The 21,859-nt window shown below is 39.0% G+C and overlaps 1 protein-coding gene across 1 annotated transcript in view; it reads left to right on the top strand.

Annotated features, from left to right (window-relative positions):
• Window positions 1-1,895: 1,895 nt before the first annotated feature.
• The window catches only part of lins1 (lines homolog 1), a 59,459-nt gene continuing 39,495 nt past the window's right edge, over window positions 1,896-21,859 (top strand). Inside the window, 3 exon segments of the mRNA XM_034184272.1 lie at window positions 1,896-1,997; window positions 2,969-3,264; window positions 7,429-7,518. Of these exon segments, the coding sequence (XP_034040163.1) occupies window positions 1,922-1,997; window positions 2,969-3,264; window positions 7,429-7,518 (462 nt within the window). The 5' untranslated portion in view covers window positions 1,896-1,921.

Raw genomic sequence — 21,859 nt, 5'->3', positions numbered from 1 at the left:
TTGGTGGTCTTCCATTTTTGCTTGTATGCAATTATCAGATTAACAAGATCCCCCTGAAACTGTCAAATTTTCACAAACAGGTTTTTCTTGCTTGGAAGTTGATCTTTAAACACAACTTTTCCCCTCAAAGATATATATGGAATAATATTTTACGTAATAGAAAAAGCATTTACCTTACCTTAGCAACTGGATTGATAAGGGCATTTATTTGCTTACACAACTATTAACACCAGATGGAAAGCTTTAAAGAATTTTATGATTTTCATGTATCATGTGAGGAATTTTCCTGTTAAGGCCATCCCATTAGCTGTTGTACAGCTTTGTCAAAACTCTGCTGATCAGAATACTGTACCAATTGTTCATCTTCTTAATACTGTCTGTGGTAAAGTATGCTTCGGGTCACACAGAAATAATAGAGCAATTAGGGGGTTGTTCCAAAACAACAAAACCTTACATTACTTCTTATTGGGCACAATTCAAGGACAATATTCCATCGGCAAAAGTTTGGTTATTGCCATACAAATACATTATCACAAACAAAGTTAGAGAAATTTCCTTTAAAATATTGCATAAAAGATTCTATATGACAAAATTTAAAAAAGATATTGATTTATCTTGCTCCTTCTGTTCTCTGGTGCCCGAAACTGTACCACATCTGTTTTGGCACTGTGACATGACAAAAAAAACTATGGAAGGATGTTGTAAAATATTTTTCTATTACAATGTCATTTTGATTTGAAGTATGAGCATGTTGTATTTGGGTATTATATCTGTCAGTCACAAGAGGATGAGGATAAATTCTTTATTGTTAATGTAATTTTATTACTGATTAAATACTATATTCATAGAGCAAAATTTGCAGGGGAAAGGCCTCTATTTTCTGTGTTCATAAAGACTCATATACTTCCAGTCGATTACTAATTCAGAAAATTACCTCGGAAAACGTTGAATATTTGTGAAAAGTATCATATTGTTTAAATGTATTGATATCTTAAGCTAATGTGAATTGCAAGTGATTTTCAGATACAATATGCTCCTCTATTGTTACACATGGCAGAGACCCCAGATACATAATATACTTATATATTGTGCCTGCTTCCTGGTTCAGCTGTTTTTTTTTTTTTTTGTTGTTTTTTTTTTGGGGGGGGGGGGGGGGGTTAAGCCTTTTTTTCTTATATAATTCCTGTGCTTGTAACTGTGAAGGTGGATAACAGCCTAGCATAACAAACAGCATTGATAATTGTATGTTATTGTATGTGTCTTACCTTGTGGTATTTAATTTACTGCTGGTGTTATATTTTCACTGCTTTTTACCCTTGTGGTACTTCATTTACCAGTGTTGGTATAAGATATCTACTGTCGTATATATCTTTTCGACTGTGGTGATGGTAGTAACCACAGGTAAATATGTATATGGCCCCCCGTGATTAATGTTAAGTGTTGTATTTTTCTAATTTCAATGAATTTCCCCTTTCTGTTTGTAGTTTGTTATATGTATTTTTATTTTTTTATTAATATTTTCTTTCTTCTTTCTTCCTCCTTTACCACTTGTTTGGATGTTTGCTATTATTGTTGTCCTCCTTTTCTGTTGTACTGTACATCTTATTTTGAATTAAAAAAAAAAAAAAAAAACTCTTTAGCCCGAGCAGCGGAAGTACGAATTCTCGCCTTCGGATTGGCCACTTTGCCGGAAGTTACGTGCACCGACATAGTACTTATATTTCTTTATTGATTCGAAAAAAAATGAAAACGTTCTTCCTGCGTATTCGTAAAGGAATAAGTGTATTTCCTAATCCGGACTAAACTCTTTCAAAAAAGACTAAAAGTCTGTGCAAAGAAGACGAGGACCCTGTTACGTCAAGTTCTTGCGTCGTATCACTTCCGGTTCCGGGTATTTAAACATCGTGCTGCTCCAGTTTTGATGCCATCTCATAAAGTCGGAAAGTGGAGAACTCGGAGTGTTCTACGCGGAGGAGCGGCTTCTGTGATGCCTTCAGGTATTTGTTGTCTTTTATGCCTTCAGTTGTTTGTGAATGTTCCATGTGGATGAGCTGCATCTGTGCTGCTTTTAGATGTCTGTTGTCTGTGATAACTTCAGTTGTCTGTGATGCCTTCAGATGTTTGTTGTCTGTGGTTCTTTCAGGTGTCTGTGAGTGTTCCACGTGGATGAGTTGCATCTGTGCTGCTTTCAGATGTCTGTTGTACGTAATAACGTCAGTCATCTGTGATGCTTTCAGATGCCTGTTGTCTGTGATGCCTTCAGGTGTTTGTTGTCTGTGGTACCTTCAGGTGTCTGTGAATGTTCCATGTGGATGAGCTGCATCTCTGCTGCTTTCAGATGTTTGTTGTCTGTGGTTCTTTCACGTGTCTGTGAGTGTTCCATGTGGATGAGCTGCATCTCTGCTGCTTTCAGATGTCTGTTGTCTGTGATGCCTTCAGGTGTCTGAGTGTTCTACATGGATGAGTTGCGTCTGTGATGCCTTCAGGTGTCTGAGTGTTCTACATGGATGAGTTGCGTCTGTGATGCCTTCAGGTGTCTGAGTGTTCTACATGGATGAGTTGCGTCTGTGATGCCTTCAGGTGTCAGTGTTCTACATGGATGAGTTGCGTCTGTGATGCCTTCAGGTGTCTGAGTCGCTCGTGTCCCACATAGAGCCCCAGTGGTTTGGCTGCAGTTGTGCCCTCGGGGCTGCACTCTGGGAGGAGCTGTCGGCTCCTTTATGACTTCACGTGTGTGACTCTGACTCTGGTGGCCACGTGGATGAGTTGGATCTGTGCTGCTTTCAGATGTCTGTTGTCTGTGATAACTTCAGTTGTCTGTGATGCCTTCAGGTGTCTGTTTTCTGTGATAACTTCAGTTGTCTGTGATGCCTTCAGGTGTCTGTTTTCTGTGATAACTTCAGTCGTCTGTGATGCTTTTAGATGCCTGTTGATACCTTCAGGTATTTCTTGTCTGTGGTTCCTTCAGGTATCTCTGAGTGTTCCATGTGGATGAGCTGCATCTGTGATGCCTTCAGGTGTCTGTTGAGTGGCTCGTGTCCCACACAGAGCCCCGGTGGTTTGGCTGCAGTTGTGTCCTCCGGGCTGCATGGACTCTGTGGGAGGAGCTGTCAGCGCCTTTATGACATCACGTGTGTGACTCTGACGCTGGTGGAGAGAATTGCAGGCGGCCTGGTGTCCCCGACTGGACCTCCTGAGGTGAGGTCATACATGCTGGAGGTCTTCACGTTGTTGTTTCAGCACGTGGACTTGATGTCACAGCTGGTGAGTGAAAACACTTTATTTACATTGAAAATCAGACAAATGTTGAATCAAGTTAAAAAAAAAAAAAAAAACTGTGTTCCCCCTCCTTTTTTTTCCCTAAAATGATCCCAAACATTTTTAATGTTGGACAGTATTTGGTCCACTACCTGATACCTAAACTTACTATCACCAGAACGTCAGACAGACAAGAAGCCAGTAATACTGTCAAACGTTCTGCCTTTAGTCAGAACTCCAGCTGCAGCATCGTGAACCAGACGGAGACCTCTGATACGGGACTGGAGTAAGACATTGCAGTAATCCAGTCTACAAGAGATAAAGGGATGGAGCAGTGTCTCTACATCAGAACACATCATATCTTCACAATATTACACTTTGTAATTTCTCCAATTTGGAGGTCAAAGTACAGTGTGGGGTCAGAGGTCACCATGTGTGTTTTTTTTTTTTGTTTTTTTTTTAACATTGTCACTATGATGAATCACACATGACAATTTTAACATACTTTTGGGAACGCTGACATCTTTTTAAGACAGGTTGAGTGAAGCTTTAAAATAGGAGGAGCTTCCATTCCGCTCGCTGGCTCCGGTTGTCAGTAAAGTTAACGTGGCAGACCTTGATCACACGGAGCGAGTTGCTGTGCTCTTAATTGTTGTGGAAAGCTGACAAACATCACCAGCGGCGCCGTCCCTGGGTTCACAACATGCTCATGAGACGTTCCCAATTCAGGGAGTATCATTATTTGTTGCAGGACCTGCGTCTGGATGACGGCTGCTTTCAGCGGTCCTTCCGCCTCTGCAGGGCCCAGTTTGAGGACCTCCTGTCCCATTCATGCTCACACATGTAAACAATTAAAAAAAAAAAAAAAAAAACTCTGCTGCTGCTCGCTCTCTATCATAATTGCGTTTATAAACCAGTCACCATTTGTTTTATTATACATCTGTGTAGTTAATAAAATAATCTCCACGGACGATTGGCTCGCGTGCGCACGTGAAATAAAAAAAAATGTCCACTGCCGCTGCTGCTCGCTCTTCCCCAAAAACTATGGCATAATTGTGAAATAAAGGACAAAGGGGACATAGGTCCTGCTCACAGGCTGGCTACCAGAGATCCAACTCACATCGATTCACATCCAACTCAGTCAAATTCCAGACATCTCCACATCACTACATATCCAGTCCCTGATTGGTCATCGCAGCGCGACAAGATGAAAAAGTTCAGAATTTTCAATTTTGGGAGGAGGACGATGCGACGCGATATCGCACCACAAACGCTTAATGCATGTCGCATTATTCGCATCCCTCACGCCGCCTTGCATGGCTTGCCACCACAATGCGTCCTTCCATAGGGATTACATGGCAACCTGTCGCTCGCGTCGCACCCTTTACAGTTATTGAGTTATTTATAAATGTTTGGATGAACAAATCTTTGAAAGCTGTAGCTTTCAGATTTCCATTAAAAAAATTACACTCAAATTCTCAAATATCCTGTCATGTTGGAAGACTGCCTTCTGCGGTTTAAGGATGTATTTTGAACTAAAGGTTTGTTCTGATGGGTCTGGATGGACACACACAGGGACATCTGCCTCTTGACAGATGTAATAAAATCATCTGCATTTATTTATTTGTCTGACTGTTATCAGGATTACGTCAAAACTACTGCACAGATTTTGACAAAATTTTCACTATAGATAGATGCTAGGCCATGTAAGACTCCATTAAATTTTGGAGGTGATCTGGATTCTGGATCAAGATTTTTCTTTATATAGGCTTTGAAGGACGACATCAAAACTACTTCACGGATACTCACCAAATTTTCACCACAGATAGATACTAGGGCATGGAAGACTCCACTGAATTTTGGAGGTGATCCGGATTAGCAGACATCAGAAATCTTGGATTACTCTTGTTTTGAAATGTGTCTTTTCTGTAGACAGTAAGTTTATGAAACGAGTGCGTATCACATAAGAGGAGTTATGAAATGCTGATGAATATCTGAATATTAAACTTGATGGAAAACGATGATGAACCTTCAGTGCACAATAACATTTTACAACAGCTTCATTAGTTTTGATATGTGTAGTGGCTGTTGACAATAACATACATCCAGTGGTGGGCACAGATAACCAAAAAAATTTACTTTGATAACAGATAATCAGATAACTGAAAAGTTATCTTTGATAAAGAAACTGATAAAGCACCCAAAAATGTATCGGAAGTTACAGATAACCGATAAATTCCAGTATTGTCTCTGGTACATTTACACCTACTAACAAACTGAATTTGAGTTTTAACACCACGATCACTTCTGCTAGCATCAAAAGTGACAACAGACCAAAACAATGAGCCCGCACTTATGTCTTTGAACATCTTTCCCCCTGATGGAAGCTCTTGTTTACTGCATGGCTTCCAGCACAGACGCAAGCTGAGAGCAGCCGCAAAGCTCAGCTCTACCCAATCGCAACGTTTCGGTGACTTATGGTTTGGTATATAAATAAAATGAATACTGATAGAATAACTCCATTAATGTCAATTCTGTCATTTGTGCAAAGTTAAAATAGAACATATCTTCTAATGTTGAATAATGCGCTAATTCTGAAGTTTGGTAAAAAAAAAAAACAGATCGCAAAGGATTCTGGGTAAAATGTGCCTCTTCTGTTCAACACTGATTGGTTGAGTCATTCATTATGTAAACCAACACGTTAATGTGTCATGTGTTGGTGTTTACAGATAAATGTGCTTTTGTAAAATATTCCATTTTTTTATTTGTAAAAACAGGCATTTTTACGGAGCTCTGGAAGTGTCATCGCAAAATGTTTTGCATGTGGAGAGACTGTGCGCTCATTTTATGATATTGGGCACACGTTTTATCATATTGTAAAACATCCACTCAATATTGTCTTGACACAAATGTTGGCTATTCGCCCTATTGACGTTTCAAATCCCGCAAAACCTCAGAGAGGTCACCGAGCTGCGAGATCTCAGTAACATTGAGAACTGCATTGAGCCGCTTTGATCACACTGCACTTTAACCGCTGCACACAGACAACACCATTAACATCGCAACATAAAACTATTTTTATATTGTGCCTAAAACTCACGTGAATATATTCTCTGGGTTTTTAGACGTTGTTATTGCATTTATTTTATGTAAACATGCGAGAATCACAGGCTGTCTCTCCGTTATTTTCAATGGGAGCTGCTGTGAGCTACACTCGCTTCCTGTTCATGTCATTCTGGGGGAAAGTGAAGTTTGCTCTTTAACGTCTTGATTATTGTTCTTTACAACACTGTTTGTCCTCTTTGTTTGAGACTGATTTATATATAATATGTCTGAAATTTTGTTTGCGTTTATTAAATTCCACGCAGATTAAATGTAACAGACACGGATTATTTGGTATAATTGTTTTAGCAAGTTTTCAGGGTATCATGCAGCAGTCTCTTATTAACATGATGAAAAGCATAAAAAATTACATTTTTGTAGTATAATATTAATTTACAACTGTCATTGTGTTGACTGCAGCGACTCTCAGTTCTCCTTTGTCTGCAGAGGATAGAGCGGTTTCTTCTTAAGGCAGCTCTTCTCTGTTTTGCAGAGAGTAGAACTACACATCAGCTATGAAACATTTAACAGGTAGGTGCTCAACTGATAGTTTCATAAATATTTGTACCTGTTCAGCTTTACCACGTTATCGGTCTAAAAATTATCGGACAAAAATTTATCGCAAGATAATTAGTCCGATAATGGTTTTTAAAGTTATCTAAAAATATAATCCGATAATGAAAACATTATTATCGGAACTGTGCCCACCACTGCATACATCCAAGATCCACAACAAAAACTGGGTGTACTCTTGTATAAATGGACAGAGTGAACAGTAAAACCTGTGGAATTTAGATAGCTACATTGCATTCCCCTCTATGACACATGTGGACACTGAGTCTGTAAGAGGTGTGTGTGTGTGTGTGTGTGTGTGTGTGTGTGTATATATATATATATATATATATATATATATATATATATATATATATATATATATATATATATATATATATATATATATATATATATATATATATATATATATATATATATATATATATATATATTTTTTTTTTTTTTTTTTTTTTTTTTTTTTTTTTCTTCTAAATAAAGTCTGTTTTCACACAGGTCTGTTATTTTCAATCAGAGGACCAGATGATCTCCCATCTGTCTGCAAAATGTGTCTCAGTCATCGTTTACTACTGTCTGTGCACATCGGTGAGTACCTCCAGGTGTTCAGTGATATAAGTGCAGTGTTTCCCCCAGAATCTGTTGTCAACCCCCCCCCCCCCCCCCCCCCCGTTGTAACCTGTTGTAAAAATTGTGAGGATCTCAAAAACAAAGGAGCCAAGTTAAGCAATGTATTCATACTTTATCTAAAATCTACCACACTCCTGCATGAACATTTCATCAAAAAATACACGAGTACTTTTCATATGAACAGGATGTTTCTGGTTCCAATTGAGGATGCGGTGGTCGCCCACCACACAACTGGGGGCATGTTGTTGTTGTTTATGGCACATGGACATGCATTTTTATGATCTTTATGTATATATATATATATATATATATATATATATATATACAACCCCTGGCAAAAATTATGGAATCACCGGCCTCAGAGGATGTTCATTCAGTTGTTTAATTTTGTAGAAAAAAAGCAGATCACAGACATGACACAAAACTAAAGTCATTTCAAATGGCAACTTTCTGGCTTTAAGAAACACTATAAGAAATCAAGAAAAAAAGATTGTGGCAGTCAGTAACGGTTACTTTTTTAGACCAAGCAGAGGAAAAAAATATGGAATCACTCAATTCTGAGGAAAGAATTATGGAATCACCCTGTAAATTTTCATCCCCCAAATTAACACCTGCATCAAATCAGATCTGCTCCTTGACATTGACCCAATGTGTCTTTTTGCAAGGAATGTTTTTGCTCTATTCCAAGATGCATTATCATCTTGAAAAATGATTTCATCATCCCCAAACATCCTTTCAATTGTCCAAAATATCAACATAAACTCGTGCATTTATTGATGATGTAATGACAGCCATCTCCCCAGTGCCTTTACCTGACATGCAGCCCCATATCATCAATGACTGTGGAACTTTACATGTTCTCTTCAGGCAGTCATCTTTATAAATCTCATTGGAAAGGCACCAAACAAAAGTTCCAGCATCATCACCTTGCCCAATGCAGATTCGAGATTCATCACTGAATATGACTTTCATCCGGTCATCCACAGTCCACAATTGTTTTTCCTTAGCCCATTGTAACCTTGTTTTTTTCTGTTTAGGTGTTAATGATGCCTTTCGTTTAGCTTTTCTGTATGTAAATCCCATTTCCTTTAGGTGGTTTCTTACAGTTCGGTCACAGACGTTAACTCCAGTTTCCTCCCATTCGTTCCTCATTTGTTTTGTTGTACGTTTTTCGATTTTTGAGACATATTGCTTTAAGTTTTCTGTCTTGACGCTTTGATGTCTTCCTTGGTCTACCAGTATGTTTGCCTTTAACAACCTTCCCATGTTGTTTGTATTTGGTCCAGAGTTTAGACACAGCTGACTGTGAACAACCAACATCTTGTGCAACATTGCGTGATGATTTACTCTCTTTTAAGAGTTTGATAATCCTCTCCTTTGTTTCAATTGACATCTCTCGTGTTGGAGCCATGATTCATGTCAGTCCACTTGGTGCAACAGCTCTCCAAGGTGTGATCACTCCTTTTTAGATGCAGACTAACGAGCAGATCTGATTTGATGCAGGTGTTAGTTTTGGGGATGAAAATTTACAGGGTGATTCCATAATTTTTTCCTCAGAATTGAGTGATTCCATATTTTTTTCCTGTGCTTGGTCTAAAAAAGTAACCGTTACTGACTGCCACAATCTTTTTTTCTTGATTTCTTATAGTGTTTCTTAAAGCCAGAAAGTTGCCATTTGAAATGACTTTAGTTTTGTGTCATGTCTGTGATCTGCTTTTTTTTCTACAAACTTAAACAACTGAATGAACATCCTCCGAGGTCGGTGATTCCATAATTTTTGCCAGGGGTTGTATATATGTGTATATGTATATAGTGTGTGTGTGTGTGTGTGTGTGTATGTGTATGTGTATATGTATATGTATATATATATATATATATATATATATATATATATATATATATATATATATATATAATATGTATGTATGTATGTATGTATGTATATCGCACACACACAGAGTGAGGAAAATAAGTATTTGAACACTCTGCGGTTTTGCAAGTTCTCCCACTTAGAAATCATGGAGGGGTCTGAAATTTTCATCTTAGGTGCATGTTCACTGTGAGAGACATAATCTAAAAGAAAAATCCAGAAATCACAATGTATGATTTTTTTATATAATATATATATATATATATATATATATATATATATAAAATTTATTTGTATGTTACTGCTGCAAATAAGTATTTGAACCCCTACCAACCAGCAAGAATTCTGGCTCACACAGACCTGTTAATTTTTCTTTAAGAAGCACTCTTATTCTGCACTCTTTACCTGTATTAATTGCACCTGTTTGAACTTGTTACCTGTATAAAAGACACCTGTTCACACACTCAATCAATCACACTCCAACCTGTCCACCATAGCCAAGACCAAAGAGCTGTCTAAGGACACCAGGGACAAAACTGTAGACCTGCACAATTGCTGGGATGGACTACAGGAAAACAGGTAAGCAGCTTGGTAGAAGACAACAACTGTTATGATTATTTATTAGAAAGTGGAAGAAACACAAGATGACTGTCAATCTCCCTCGGTCTGGGATTTCATGCAAGATCTCACTTTGTGGGGTAAGGATGATTCTGAGAAAGCTCAGAACTACACAGGAGGACCTGGTCAATGACCTGAAGAGAGCTGGGACCACAATCACAAAGATCACATTAGTAACACATGATGCTGTCATGGTTTAAAATCCTACAGGGCAGCAAGGTCCCCCTGCTCAAGCCAGCACATGTCCAGGCCTGTTTGAAGTTCACCAGTGACCATCTGGATAATCCAGAGGAGGCATGGGAGAAGGTTGTGTGGTCAGATGAGACCAAAATAGAGCTTTTTGGAATCAACTCCACTTACCATGTTTAGAGGATGAGAACAACCCCAAGAAAACCATCCCAACCGTGAAGCATGGGGGTGGAAACATCATACTCTGGGGGTGCTCTTCTGCAAAGGGGACAGGACGACTGCACCGTATTGAAGGGAGGATGGATGGGGTCACGTATTGCGAGATTTTGACATACAACCTCCTTCCCTCAGTAAGAGCACTGAAGATGGGTCATGGCTGGGTCTTCCACCGTGACAATGACCCCAAACACACAGCCAGGGCAACTAAGGAGGGGCTCCATAAGAAGCATTTCAAGGTCCTGGAGTAGCCTGGCCAGTCTCTAGACCTGAACTCAATAGAAAATCTTTGGAGGGATCTGAAACTCCAAACCTGAAAGATCTAGAGAAGATCTGTATGGAGGAGTGGACCAAAATCCCTGCTGCAGTGTGTGCAAACCTGGTGGAAAAACTACAGGAAAAGTTTGACCTCTGTAATTGCAAACAAAGGCTACTGTACCAAATATTAACATTGATTTTCACAGGTGTTCAAATACTTTATTTGCAGCAATAACATACAAATAAATTATTTAAAAAAATCATACATTGTGATTTCCGGATTTTTTTTTTTTTTTTTTTTTTAGATTATGTCTCTCACAGTGGACATGCACCTAAGATGAAAATTTCAAACTCTTTCATGATTTCTAAGTGGGAAAACTTGTAAAATCGCAGGGTGTTCAAATACTTATTTTCCTCATTGTATCAGGAAAATCAGGAAAGTCAGGAAAATGCTTGAAATGCTGGTGGTTACATTAAAAACGGTGGTTACATTAAGTGGAGCTAACGGGTGAAGCTACCGACAGTTGTTAGAAGTGTTAATTCCATTAGCATACACCATTAAAGCTGATGAGCGTTTCACTCAGTGTGTCTACTGCAACAGAGGTGTGTGGTCCCTGAAGATGTTTGTACTCTACAAGCACGGTGCTCTAGTTTGGAGTATTTTATGACAAACACCTGGAATAAACTGGCTTGCTGTGCGATGTAACAGACTGAAGGATTGCTGTTATGTGCCGCCTGCCACATGTCCACACAGCAGCCATCGAGAGACGCTGTGGCCGATTTTTACCATGAACTCTGTGACGTGCCGAAACTACAAAACAAATGGATGAAACATTGTTCTGCTGTGTGAGATGACTTAAAGTTCATCAGAAAATGGGGCTGGGTTGAGCAAAAGGACCAGAATGGAGACCCAACATTTTTTAAACATCATTTATACAGGAAAGCTCACACTTTCGTAAGTCTGATCTTTTGTCTCAAAATCTGTCTGGACACAGGCTTTGTGAAGTTTTTGGGGTGAAAAAAAAATCTGAAACATAATGGCAGAGTTCACAATTTTGAAAAGAGGAAACAGCCTGTCTTGTGTTGACTGCATGAAGAATGGTGATCCCCCTCCCCGCCCACACACTCCATCTTACCATGTCAGGAAAACACACCAAGGAGGTAAGAAGATATTTTTATTTGATTATCACTTGCATTATGCAGAAGGCAACAAATGTTGGCATTAATTGTACTTTTTCTAATATGTAAATCAAGGTCTAACAGATGAGTGATGATTTTTCTTAGAGCCCTAACCTCTGTATTTGGGTGTGGATGGCAGAAGGTACCATCGCTCAGGGGACTGTGCATCCACATGAGGAGGACAAAATGGGATGGCAGCAGCCATAAGGAACCTTGCGCTGCTCACGCAGGTCAGACAAGTGGGATCCAAGACCAGGTCCAAAACCACAGTGCCATCATGCCCAATGTTGCAGAAGTGGTGCAGGAAGTGATAAGGGAGGTGGATGGCCCCCAGGAGGTGACCCCTGAAGCACCTTTGGATCCAAGATCCAAGCCTATCTTAGAAGCCAAAAGTCTGAGGGAGCCTGGACAAAAGAGTAAAATCAAGTGGCCAAAGACCAACGAAGTGGAGATATGGAAGACACTGGGTGAGTCCCTTAGGGAGCTGTTGTCCAAAGTATTGCATGGCACAGTAGAAGCCAAGCTGAACCTACTTGGAGAAATCTTGTATGAGAAGTGCAGTAGCAGGTTTGGTGAGGTGACAAGCAGGAAAATTGCAGTAAGAACAATGGGCAGAAGAGAAAGAGACATCGATGACTTGGTAGCAAGGAGAAGGAAGCTCTGCAGGCAATGGAGGAAAGAAAAGGAGGGTCTAAAAACCTTTTGGGATGAAATTAGAAGGAGGCTGGCCATCCTGTGGAGAATAGAGGACATTTGGCAGTGAAGTAAGCAGAAGAAGGATAGGGCAAACTTCTTCACGAACCCCTTTCATTTCCCACAAGAACTCCTGGAGGAGAAGACCAGTGGAACTTTGGAGATTTCCGTGGAAGAGCTGGAGGAACACATCCATGTTCAGTACAGCGATCTCCAGAAGAATGAGGATCTGGGCCCACCTGGCTCTGTGCTAAGATCAGCAGAACTCTCTGTCCTATTTGATGCTTCACCACCCAAATTCTATGAGGTCAGGCAGGTAATTCAGCGGGCAAGATCAGCATCATCCCCGGGCCAAATGGTATCCCATACAAGTTACATAAAAACTGCCCAACACTGCTAAAGCATCTGTGGACCCTGATGAGAACAGCGTGGACCAAGCAGTGTATCCCGTGACAGTGGCAAAAAGCAGTGGCAGTCTTAATCCCAAAAGAGCAGAACTCCATGACCATCGGACAGTTCAGGAGCATAGCCCTGCTGAACGTTGAGGGGAAGATTTTCTTTTCAGTTATGGTGAGAAGGATGACTTCCTATTTGATCAGGGATGGGGAATGGCTACCAGCTGCCAGAAAACTGGGATTCCAGGTTTTCCAGGTTGTGTAGAACATGCCACCATGATCTGGGAACAGATCCAGAGTGCTAAGAGGGAGAAAGACCTCCATGTAGTTTGGCTGGACTTGGCCAATGCATATCGGTCGGTGCCTCACCAGCACATAGTGTTGGCGCTAGACTTCTTCTTCATTCCAGAGAACATCAGGGCCATGGTGAGGAGCTACATCCAGGATATGTATATGTGTTTAATCCACCCCCACCTGGCAGCAACTAGAAGTGGGAATTGCAATGGGATGCTCCATCTCTCCCATTCTTTTTGTCACAGGATTTGAGGTGGTCTTGATTGGAGCAAGGCAGGCGGTGGGAGGAGTCTGCTTGCCTGCACCTGCAAGACGGAGGCTTCCCCCGCTAAAGAGTTACATGGAAGACATCACATGCTTGCACCAAACTGCACCGTGGATGTCAAGGCTCCTGAAGAGACTAGAGGAACTGGTCACTTGGGCCAGGATGAAATTCAAAGCAGGAAAGTCAAGGAGCCTCTCTTTGTGGAAAGTGGGTTGGAATGATGGCGTATCCTTCACCATTGGCGGAGAAAAGATCCCCCGGTTGGCAGACCAGACCACCCAAAGTCTTGGGAGGCAGTATACATCCAGTCTTTCAGACAAAAATATGGGGAAGATCATCCTTTAGAAACTCTCAGCAGGCCGGGCTAAGATCAACGCAAGCCAATTGCCTGGGAAGTACAAGATGTGGTGCTTTAATTTCACCTTGTACCCACGGGTAATGTGGCTTCTGAAGTTGTGTGGAGTTACTTCATCAGCTGTGAGCAAGATGGAATCAAAGGCCAACTTATTCATCTGCAGATGGCTTCGGCTCCCAAGGTATTTTTCATCAGCAGGCCTGTACGGGAAGCACATTATCCAGCTTCCCCGAAAGTCCATCATTTTGGGGTACAGGCAGGAGAAGGTGAGGCTCGTGATGTAGCTGAGGGAATCTGCAGATGACACGGTGAGGGATGTGACTGAGGGATGTGACTGTTCTTGTTGTGACAGGGAGGAAATGGAGGGTAGAGGCTGCAACAAAGGGAAAATAAGTGCGTCTTCAGTCTGGACATGAAAGTCTCCACAGAATCTGACTGTTCTATTGATGTAGGGACGTCATTCCACAGAACGGGTGCACGATAAGAGAAACCTCTGACTCGCAGACTTTTTATTCACCCTAGGGACACAAAGTAGTCCTGCACCCTGAGAACACAGATTCCGGGCCGCTACTTAGGGTTTAATTAGGTCAGTTATGTAGGGAGGTGCCAGTCTGTGAACAATGTTACAGGTTAATAGCAGAACCTTAACCCCTTAATGCCTGAATTTATATAGCTGTATATAAAAAAAAGTTTTGTGTGTGTTTTTGCCTCCTAAGTAGATGGTAAATAATGTTGAGATTATTAATTTCACTTTTGCACAAAAAATAAATAGTAATTTTGGTATTTTGGTCATAATTTGTTATAATGTTATAATAATAATACTGGTATGTTGCAAATATGCGACAACAGGCATACTGGTCAATTTGTTATGTTGCATATTTGAATCAAATATTGTAGCATATATGCGACAATAGGCGTTAAGGGGTTAAAATGTTATCTCACACAGACAGGAAGCCAGCGAAGAGATGCCAAAATGGGTGTAATGTTGTGAAACTTTCTGCTTCCTGTCAGAAGTCTGACAACAGCATTTTGAACCAGTTGGAGACCCCTAACACTGGACTGCAGTAAAACAGAAAATAGAACAATGCAGTAGTTCAATCTAGAAGAGACAAACACATGAATCAGAGTCTCAGGATCAGCCATAGACAGGATGGGATGAATTTTTGCTACGTTTGCTATATCACTGAATATGTCATGAACTTTATTTACATCAGTTAGAGGAGGGTTTTCGTTCACCAAAACATTAAATCTAGCCTTGCATCTCAGATGTACCTTCTGGCAAATTGTAGCTGAACTTTCAGTCTTCTTTTTAATAAAACCCTCCTCTATACCACTTCATGAAGCTGTATAACCGGGGATACAAAAGACAAAACATGCACTATGCACAGTTTCTCCAATCACAGCCACAGAAGCCTGTTACTTCTTCTGGGTGTCTTGGTGGCTTTCCTCACTCTTCTCCTTCTTGCACAGTCACTCAGTTTTTGAGAACTGTCTACTCCACACAGATTTATCATAGAGTGCTAAACTGTTTGTATTTCTTCATAACTGATGTAAATAAAGTTCAAGACATATTCAGTGACTTGAACATGTTCATGTATCCATCCCCTGACTTGTTTGAAGAAAACTGGCAATTAAACTGATTATTTACTTGTATTATACTAAAGGGGCTAATTACTTATGCAACCCATCATCTTGGCTTTAATATTTTTAATTAATTTATATCAATCTGTAGAGATTTACTTTCAGTTTGAGTCTAAGGAAAATAATTTTATAAATTTTTATATTGAGAAGTCTGATTTACTTTGTGTATTTGAAATGCCATAAACAAATTAAAATGTGTGAAATACCAAGGGCTGAATACTTTTGCAAGCTACTGTATCTCTGATGCGGAGGTCAAAGGACAACGTAGTATCAAAAATCACCCCAAGGTTCCTCACTTTGTCAGTGTACGTAATGTATGTCATATGAGCCTAGGCTAAGTGTTAGCTGGTGAAATAGATGCCAATGTCTCACTGGACCAAGAACCATCATTTCAGTCTTGTTAGAGTTTAAAAGTCGGAAATTACTAGACATCCACCTTTTTTTTTCTAATATTTATTTCATTCATTTAAAAGAAAAAAACAGAAAAGCAGAAATAACAAAACATTTCAAACCGCTGAATGAAAAGGAGCAGATTGGAACAAGTCTTATATTTTCTGCCCCTTTTTTACAATGCAGTCTTGCAATATCAAGCATCATTAATCGACATAATTTTAACAGATTACATTTCTATGACTGTGTCACATGCCTCCGACTTATTTCATAATCTTAACCATTATGTAGAAGATTACATCCCTAACAGATTACATTTTAAACTTCAAACATTCTAAACATTATTAACAGATTACATTGTTGGCTTTGTCACAGCCCACTGACTTATTTCATAGTTTCATACTTACTAAATACATCTAGTTTAATATGTTTTTTAAATAATTTAAGCGACCTTGATTCTTTGATTTCTTTATTGAGGTTGTTCCATAATTTTACACCATTCACTGCAATACTCTGTTCCTTTATCTTGGTTCTGAATCTTGTTTTTTTTTAAAGACTTCTGTGCCTTTCAAATTATAAGTACTTACTCTTTTTTCAAACATATTTTGAATGTTTAATGGTAAGGTATTGTAAGGTATTCGCTTGGTACATTGTAATAATTTCAAATTAACTAAATCATGAAATTTAAGTACCCTATACTTAATGAACAATGGACTAGATGGACCTCTAAAATGACTGTTGCTAATCACTTTTAAAGCTCTTTTCTGCAAAATAAATAAAGGTTGTGTATAAGTTGTACATGTTGATCCCCAGATTTCTACACAATAAGTTAAATATGGGACAACCAATGAATTATACAATGTTAATAATCCATAACTATTTAATGAATATTTTACTTTATGCAAAACAGCAATGGCTTTCGCTATTTTTCCTTTTATGTAATTTATGTGTGACTACCATGTAAAATCTTCATCAATCATGACTCCTAAAAATTTCGTTTCTTTTACCCTTTGAATGTCCATTCCATCTATTTTTAATGACATCATTTTTTTTACTCTGTCATTAAACAATATGAAATTTGTTTTATTAAGATTTAATGACAATCTGTTTATAGCAAACCAATATTTAACTTTTTTCAACTCTGTATTTATCACTTGTGCTACTTTCTGTATATCTGATCCAGAGAAAATCATCATCAGCAAATAAAATGCTACCAAGTACATTAGATACATTCACAAAATCATTGATATACAAAATAAACAGTTTGGGTCCAAGTACCGACCCTTGTGGTACTCCACAAATAATGTTACACAATTCTGATTTAGTATTATTTATCTGAACAAACTGTTTTCTATTTTCTAAGTAGCTTTTTACCCACTGATTTTTCCATATTGTTGTAACTTGTGAAGCAATCTTGAATGGTCGATAACATCAAAAGCTTTTTTCAGGTCAATAAAAACACTTACAAAATAATCCTTATTATCTATTGCTGTTGATATTTTCTCTGTTAATTCCATAATTGCCATAGCTGTTGAATGTTTTGTTCTGAATCCATACTGAGCATTATTTAAAATATGATGTTTCTCAATGAATTTATCCAACCTTGTCACAAAAACATTTTCCATCATTTTAGAAAACTGTGGAAGCAATGACACTGGCCTGTAATTTGAAACGTTATGTTTGTCTCCATTTTTATATAATGGGACTACCTTAGCAATTTTCATTTTGTCTGGGAAAATTCCTGTTGACAGATAGATTACAAATGTAAGTGACTGGTTCAATAACAGTTTCTATTATACTTTTTACAGTCATCATGTCTAAATCTTCATAGTCAGTTGATCTTTTGCTTACACACTTTTTTACAATATTCCTCATTTCATCTTTTTCCACATTGTCAAGGAAAATACTATTGACCGTATTTACAATTGTATTTAATTTATCTTCTACTATTGGTTTATTTCCCACCAGACTTGACCCACCTTTGAAAAATAATCATTAAACTCATTTACAACTTCTTTTATGTCATATCTCTTTATTTTCCTTGACAAGGTAATTTGGAAAAGTTGATTTCACTCCATCACTTTTTATCACACTTTTTATATACTCAACAAAAATATAAACGCACCACTTTTGGTTTTGGTCCCATTTTGTATGAGATGAACTCAAAGATCTAAAACTTTTTCCACATACACAATAACACCATTTCCCTCAAATATTGTTCACAAACCAGTCAAAATCTGTGATAGTGAGCACTTCTCCTTTGCTGAGATAATCCATCCCACCTCACAGGTGTGCCATACCAAGATGCTGATTAGACACCATGATTAGTGCACAGGTGTGCCTTAGACTGCCCACAATAAAAGGCCACTCTGAAAGGTGCAGTTTTGTTTTATTGGGGGGGGATACCAGTCAGTATCTGGTATGTCCACCATTTGCCTCATGCAGTGCAACACATCTCCTTCGCATCATCCGTGAAGAGAACACCTCTCCAACGTGCCAAATGCCAGCGAATGTGAGCATTTGCCCACTCAAGTCAGTTACGACGATGAACTGGAGTCAGGTTGAGACCCCGATGAGGACGACGAGCATGCAGATGAGCTTCCCTGAGACGGTTTCTGACAGTTTGTGCAGAAATTCTTTGGTTATGCAAACCGATTGTTTCAGCAGCTGTCCGAGTGGCTGGTCTCAAACGATCTTGGAGGTGAACATGCTGGATGTGGAGGTCCTGGGCTGGTGTGGTTACACGTGGTCTGCGGTTGTGAGGCTGGTTGGATGTACTGCCAAATTCTCTGAAACGCCTTTGGAGACGGCATATGGTAGAGAAATGAACATTCAATACACGAGCAACAGCTCTGGTTGACATTCCTGCTGTCAGCATGCCAATTGCACGCTCCCTCAAATCTTGCGACATCTGTGGCATTGTGCTGTGTGATAAAACTGCACCTTTCAGAGTGGCCATTTATTGTGGGCAGTCTAAGGCACACCTGTGCACTAATCATGGTGTCTAATCAGCATCTTGGTATGGCACACCTGTGAGGTGGGATGGATTATCTCAGCAAAGGAGAAGTGCTCACTATCACAGATTTAGACTGGTTTGTGAACAATATTTTAGGGAAATGGTGATATTGTGTATGTGGAAAAAGTTTTAGATCTTTGAGTTCATCTCTTACAAAATGGGAGCAAAACCAAAAGTGTTGCGTTTATATTTTTGTTGAGTGTAATTCCCCATGTTGCCCTCATATTATCTTTACTCTTATTTAATTGTTCACTATAATCATATTATATATTAATATAATTATTGTCAATAGTTTATTTTTATATTTTTTGTATATATGTTCTGTTTCCTTTGTTTGCATTTTTAAAAAACATCTATATAAATAGTTTTTCTTTACACAAGCGTTTTTTATTCCCTTAGTCAGCCATGGTTTATTTACTCTTACTAGTTTTTATTAATTTACAATTTTTTATTATATGATTTCATCAGTATTTTCATAAATGAATTATATGCTACATTAACGTCGCCGACATAAACGTCTTCCCAATTTTGATTTTTAAGGTCATAATTTAATGCCTCTAAGGCTTTTAATGACTTATCTCTTTTAAAGTTTATAACAGTTTTTTTTGTACCTATTTTTATATTTAAATATTGAAAAAACTGGTAAATGATCACTAAGATCTGTCATCAAGATCCCATTCTTAATAATTTCATCTGTTCTATTTGTGAATATATTGTCAATTACAGTTGCACTTTGCGATGTAATTCTGTTGGTTTTGTTATCAAGGGGAATAAGCCCAAGCTATTCATTGAATTCACAAAATCACTTGCTCTTTGGCAACTGGAGCTTTCCACATTAACATTAAAGTCTCCACACATAAAGAGCGTTTTGTTTTTGATTTGATGGAATAATTCTATTATTTTATCTGTAAATTTCACAACACAAGAGTCTGGTGCTCTATATACACAACTGATTAGAATATTTTTAGATGTTTCATGTACAATTTCTATGACATCATCTACAATTGTCATTTCTTCTGCAATTTTACATGTCAGATCTGTTTTTATGTACAAAGCAATACCTCCACCCTTTTTATCTCTTCTGTTTACAAAATATAGCTCATATCCCTCCATTTGAACATCAGCCATGAGGTCATCTTTAAGCCAAGATTCTGTGATTGCAACAATGCTGAATCTATTTTTAAACTGGTTTAAATAATCTTTTATTTTTGACATTTTCCAATACAAGCTTCGGATGTTTATATGTATGAGTGACAGGGTGTCTTCAGTAATTTTTTCACTATTTAACTGTTTTTCCATATAATACTCACAACCAATTGTAGCCAAGTCAAATATACTTTCATCAATATTGGTGTCTGTCATATATTTTATCCTCTGTTTCCATGTTTGATCTGATTTTTTTGATGGTCATACTACCAATCGACATCATATTTATTTGTCTACTCAGGTCTGTACTTTGTAAGGTCCTCCATGTCTCTGATTTGTATACTCTTTGTCCCTTCTCTCACTCTGATCCAAACCCTACAGTTCCAGACCCATGTAGCAACAATGTGTTTGTGTTTTTTTAGTAGTCTTGCTTCCCTGGCAATATCTGCATTTTTTTTTTTTTTGTTAGATCCTCATTTATATATACATTTGTTCCTTTCAGATTCTTTGCCTGTCTTAATAATTCATTTTTGTATTTTCTGCTTGTAAATCGTATAATAATATTAGGTAGTTTATTTTTACTGTCTTTGGATGGAATAATGTGACAGTCTGATATAGTGTCTTGATGTATGACAACACCTTTTTGATGTAAAAAATTTGTAACTTGCTGTTCTAATGTTTGAAGTTCTTCAGGTGGTGCATCCTTCCCATTGGCTCCACCAGAATCCACCACCCTTGCGTATGATCAATGTTTTGTTTCCAAACCAGATATTATGTATTTTGTATGTATATTTTGTAGAATATTGTTCAAGTTCATCCACTCGCTGCTCAAGTTTCCTGATAATCCTGTCCTTCTCTCCAACAAGATTCTTGAGCTCCTTGATCTCCTTCATCAACTTGTCTAAATTAGTCATGTCTCTTGAAATACGGTTTAATAAGGTCTTTATTTCCTCTATATCTTCCTCCAGTTAATCTGTCTTCCTAGGTGGTGCCATGTTAAGTAAGGTTCAGTACTGGCCACTATTAATTACAAAACAGTTCTCTCTTGTAGTCTCCCTCACCACAAGTCCGGTCGCCACACACCGACCTGCCCAGATGTTACTTGGATATAGCCGCCGCTAGCCCCGGGTGTAGCCTTCGCCAGCCTCGGATGTAGCCGTCGCCAGCCCCGGATGTAGCCGACGCCGCGGGCCTGGATGGATTGCCTCCTGCGCCGAAGCCGCGGGCCTGGATGGTTCGCCTCTTCCGCCGACGCCATGGGCCTGGATGGATCGCCTCTTCCGCCGACGCCGCGGCCTAGATGGATAGCCTCCTCTGCTGACGCTGCGGGTCTAGATGGTTCATCTCCGCCAACGCCGCAGGCCTGGATGGATCGCTTCCACCGACGCCGCAGGCCTGGATGGTACCCCGCCAGCCTGGATAGGTCGCCGTTAGCTTTGCGGCTAATCCGATCTTACTTTCTTACTGATTTCTTTCTTACTGTTTTAAGCAGAAACTCAGCAAAATTCTGTGACACACTTTGGATTGGCCACTTCGTCGGAAATCACTGATGCAAGGCAATCCCCTAAGGATTTCATGTGGATGAGAATACCAGCAGTTATCGCCATGTATAACAGAGTATCTTCAGCATAGCAATGAAAGGTAATCCCCAAAATGCTGCAGTATGTGCACAAAGGGTGCTATATAAAGGGAGAAAAGAAGAGGGCCTAAAACAGACCCCTGTGGAACCCCAAATTTCATGTCGCCAAGGTTAGAAATAGTGTTATTGTACAAA

The sequence above is a fragment of the Thalassophryne amazonica genome, chromosome 2 (genome assembly GCF_902500255.1).
Source record: "Thalassophryne amazonica chromosome 2, fThaAma1.1, whole genome shotgun sequence".
Lineage (NCBI taxonomy): Eukaryota > Metazoa > Chordata > Actinopteri > Batrachoidiformes > Batrachoididae > Thalassophryne > Thalassophryne amazonica.
This window is presented reverse-complemented; position numbering and strand designations above follow the sequence as displayed.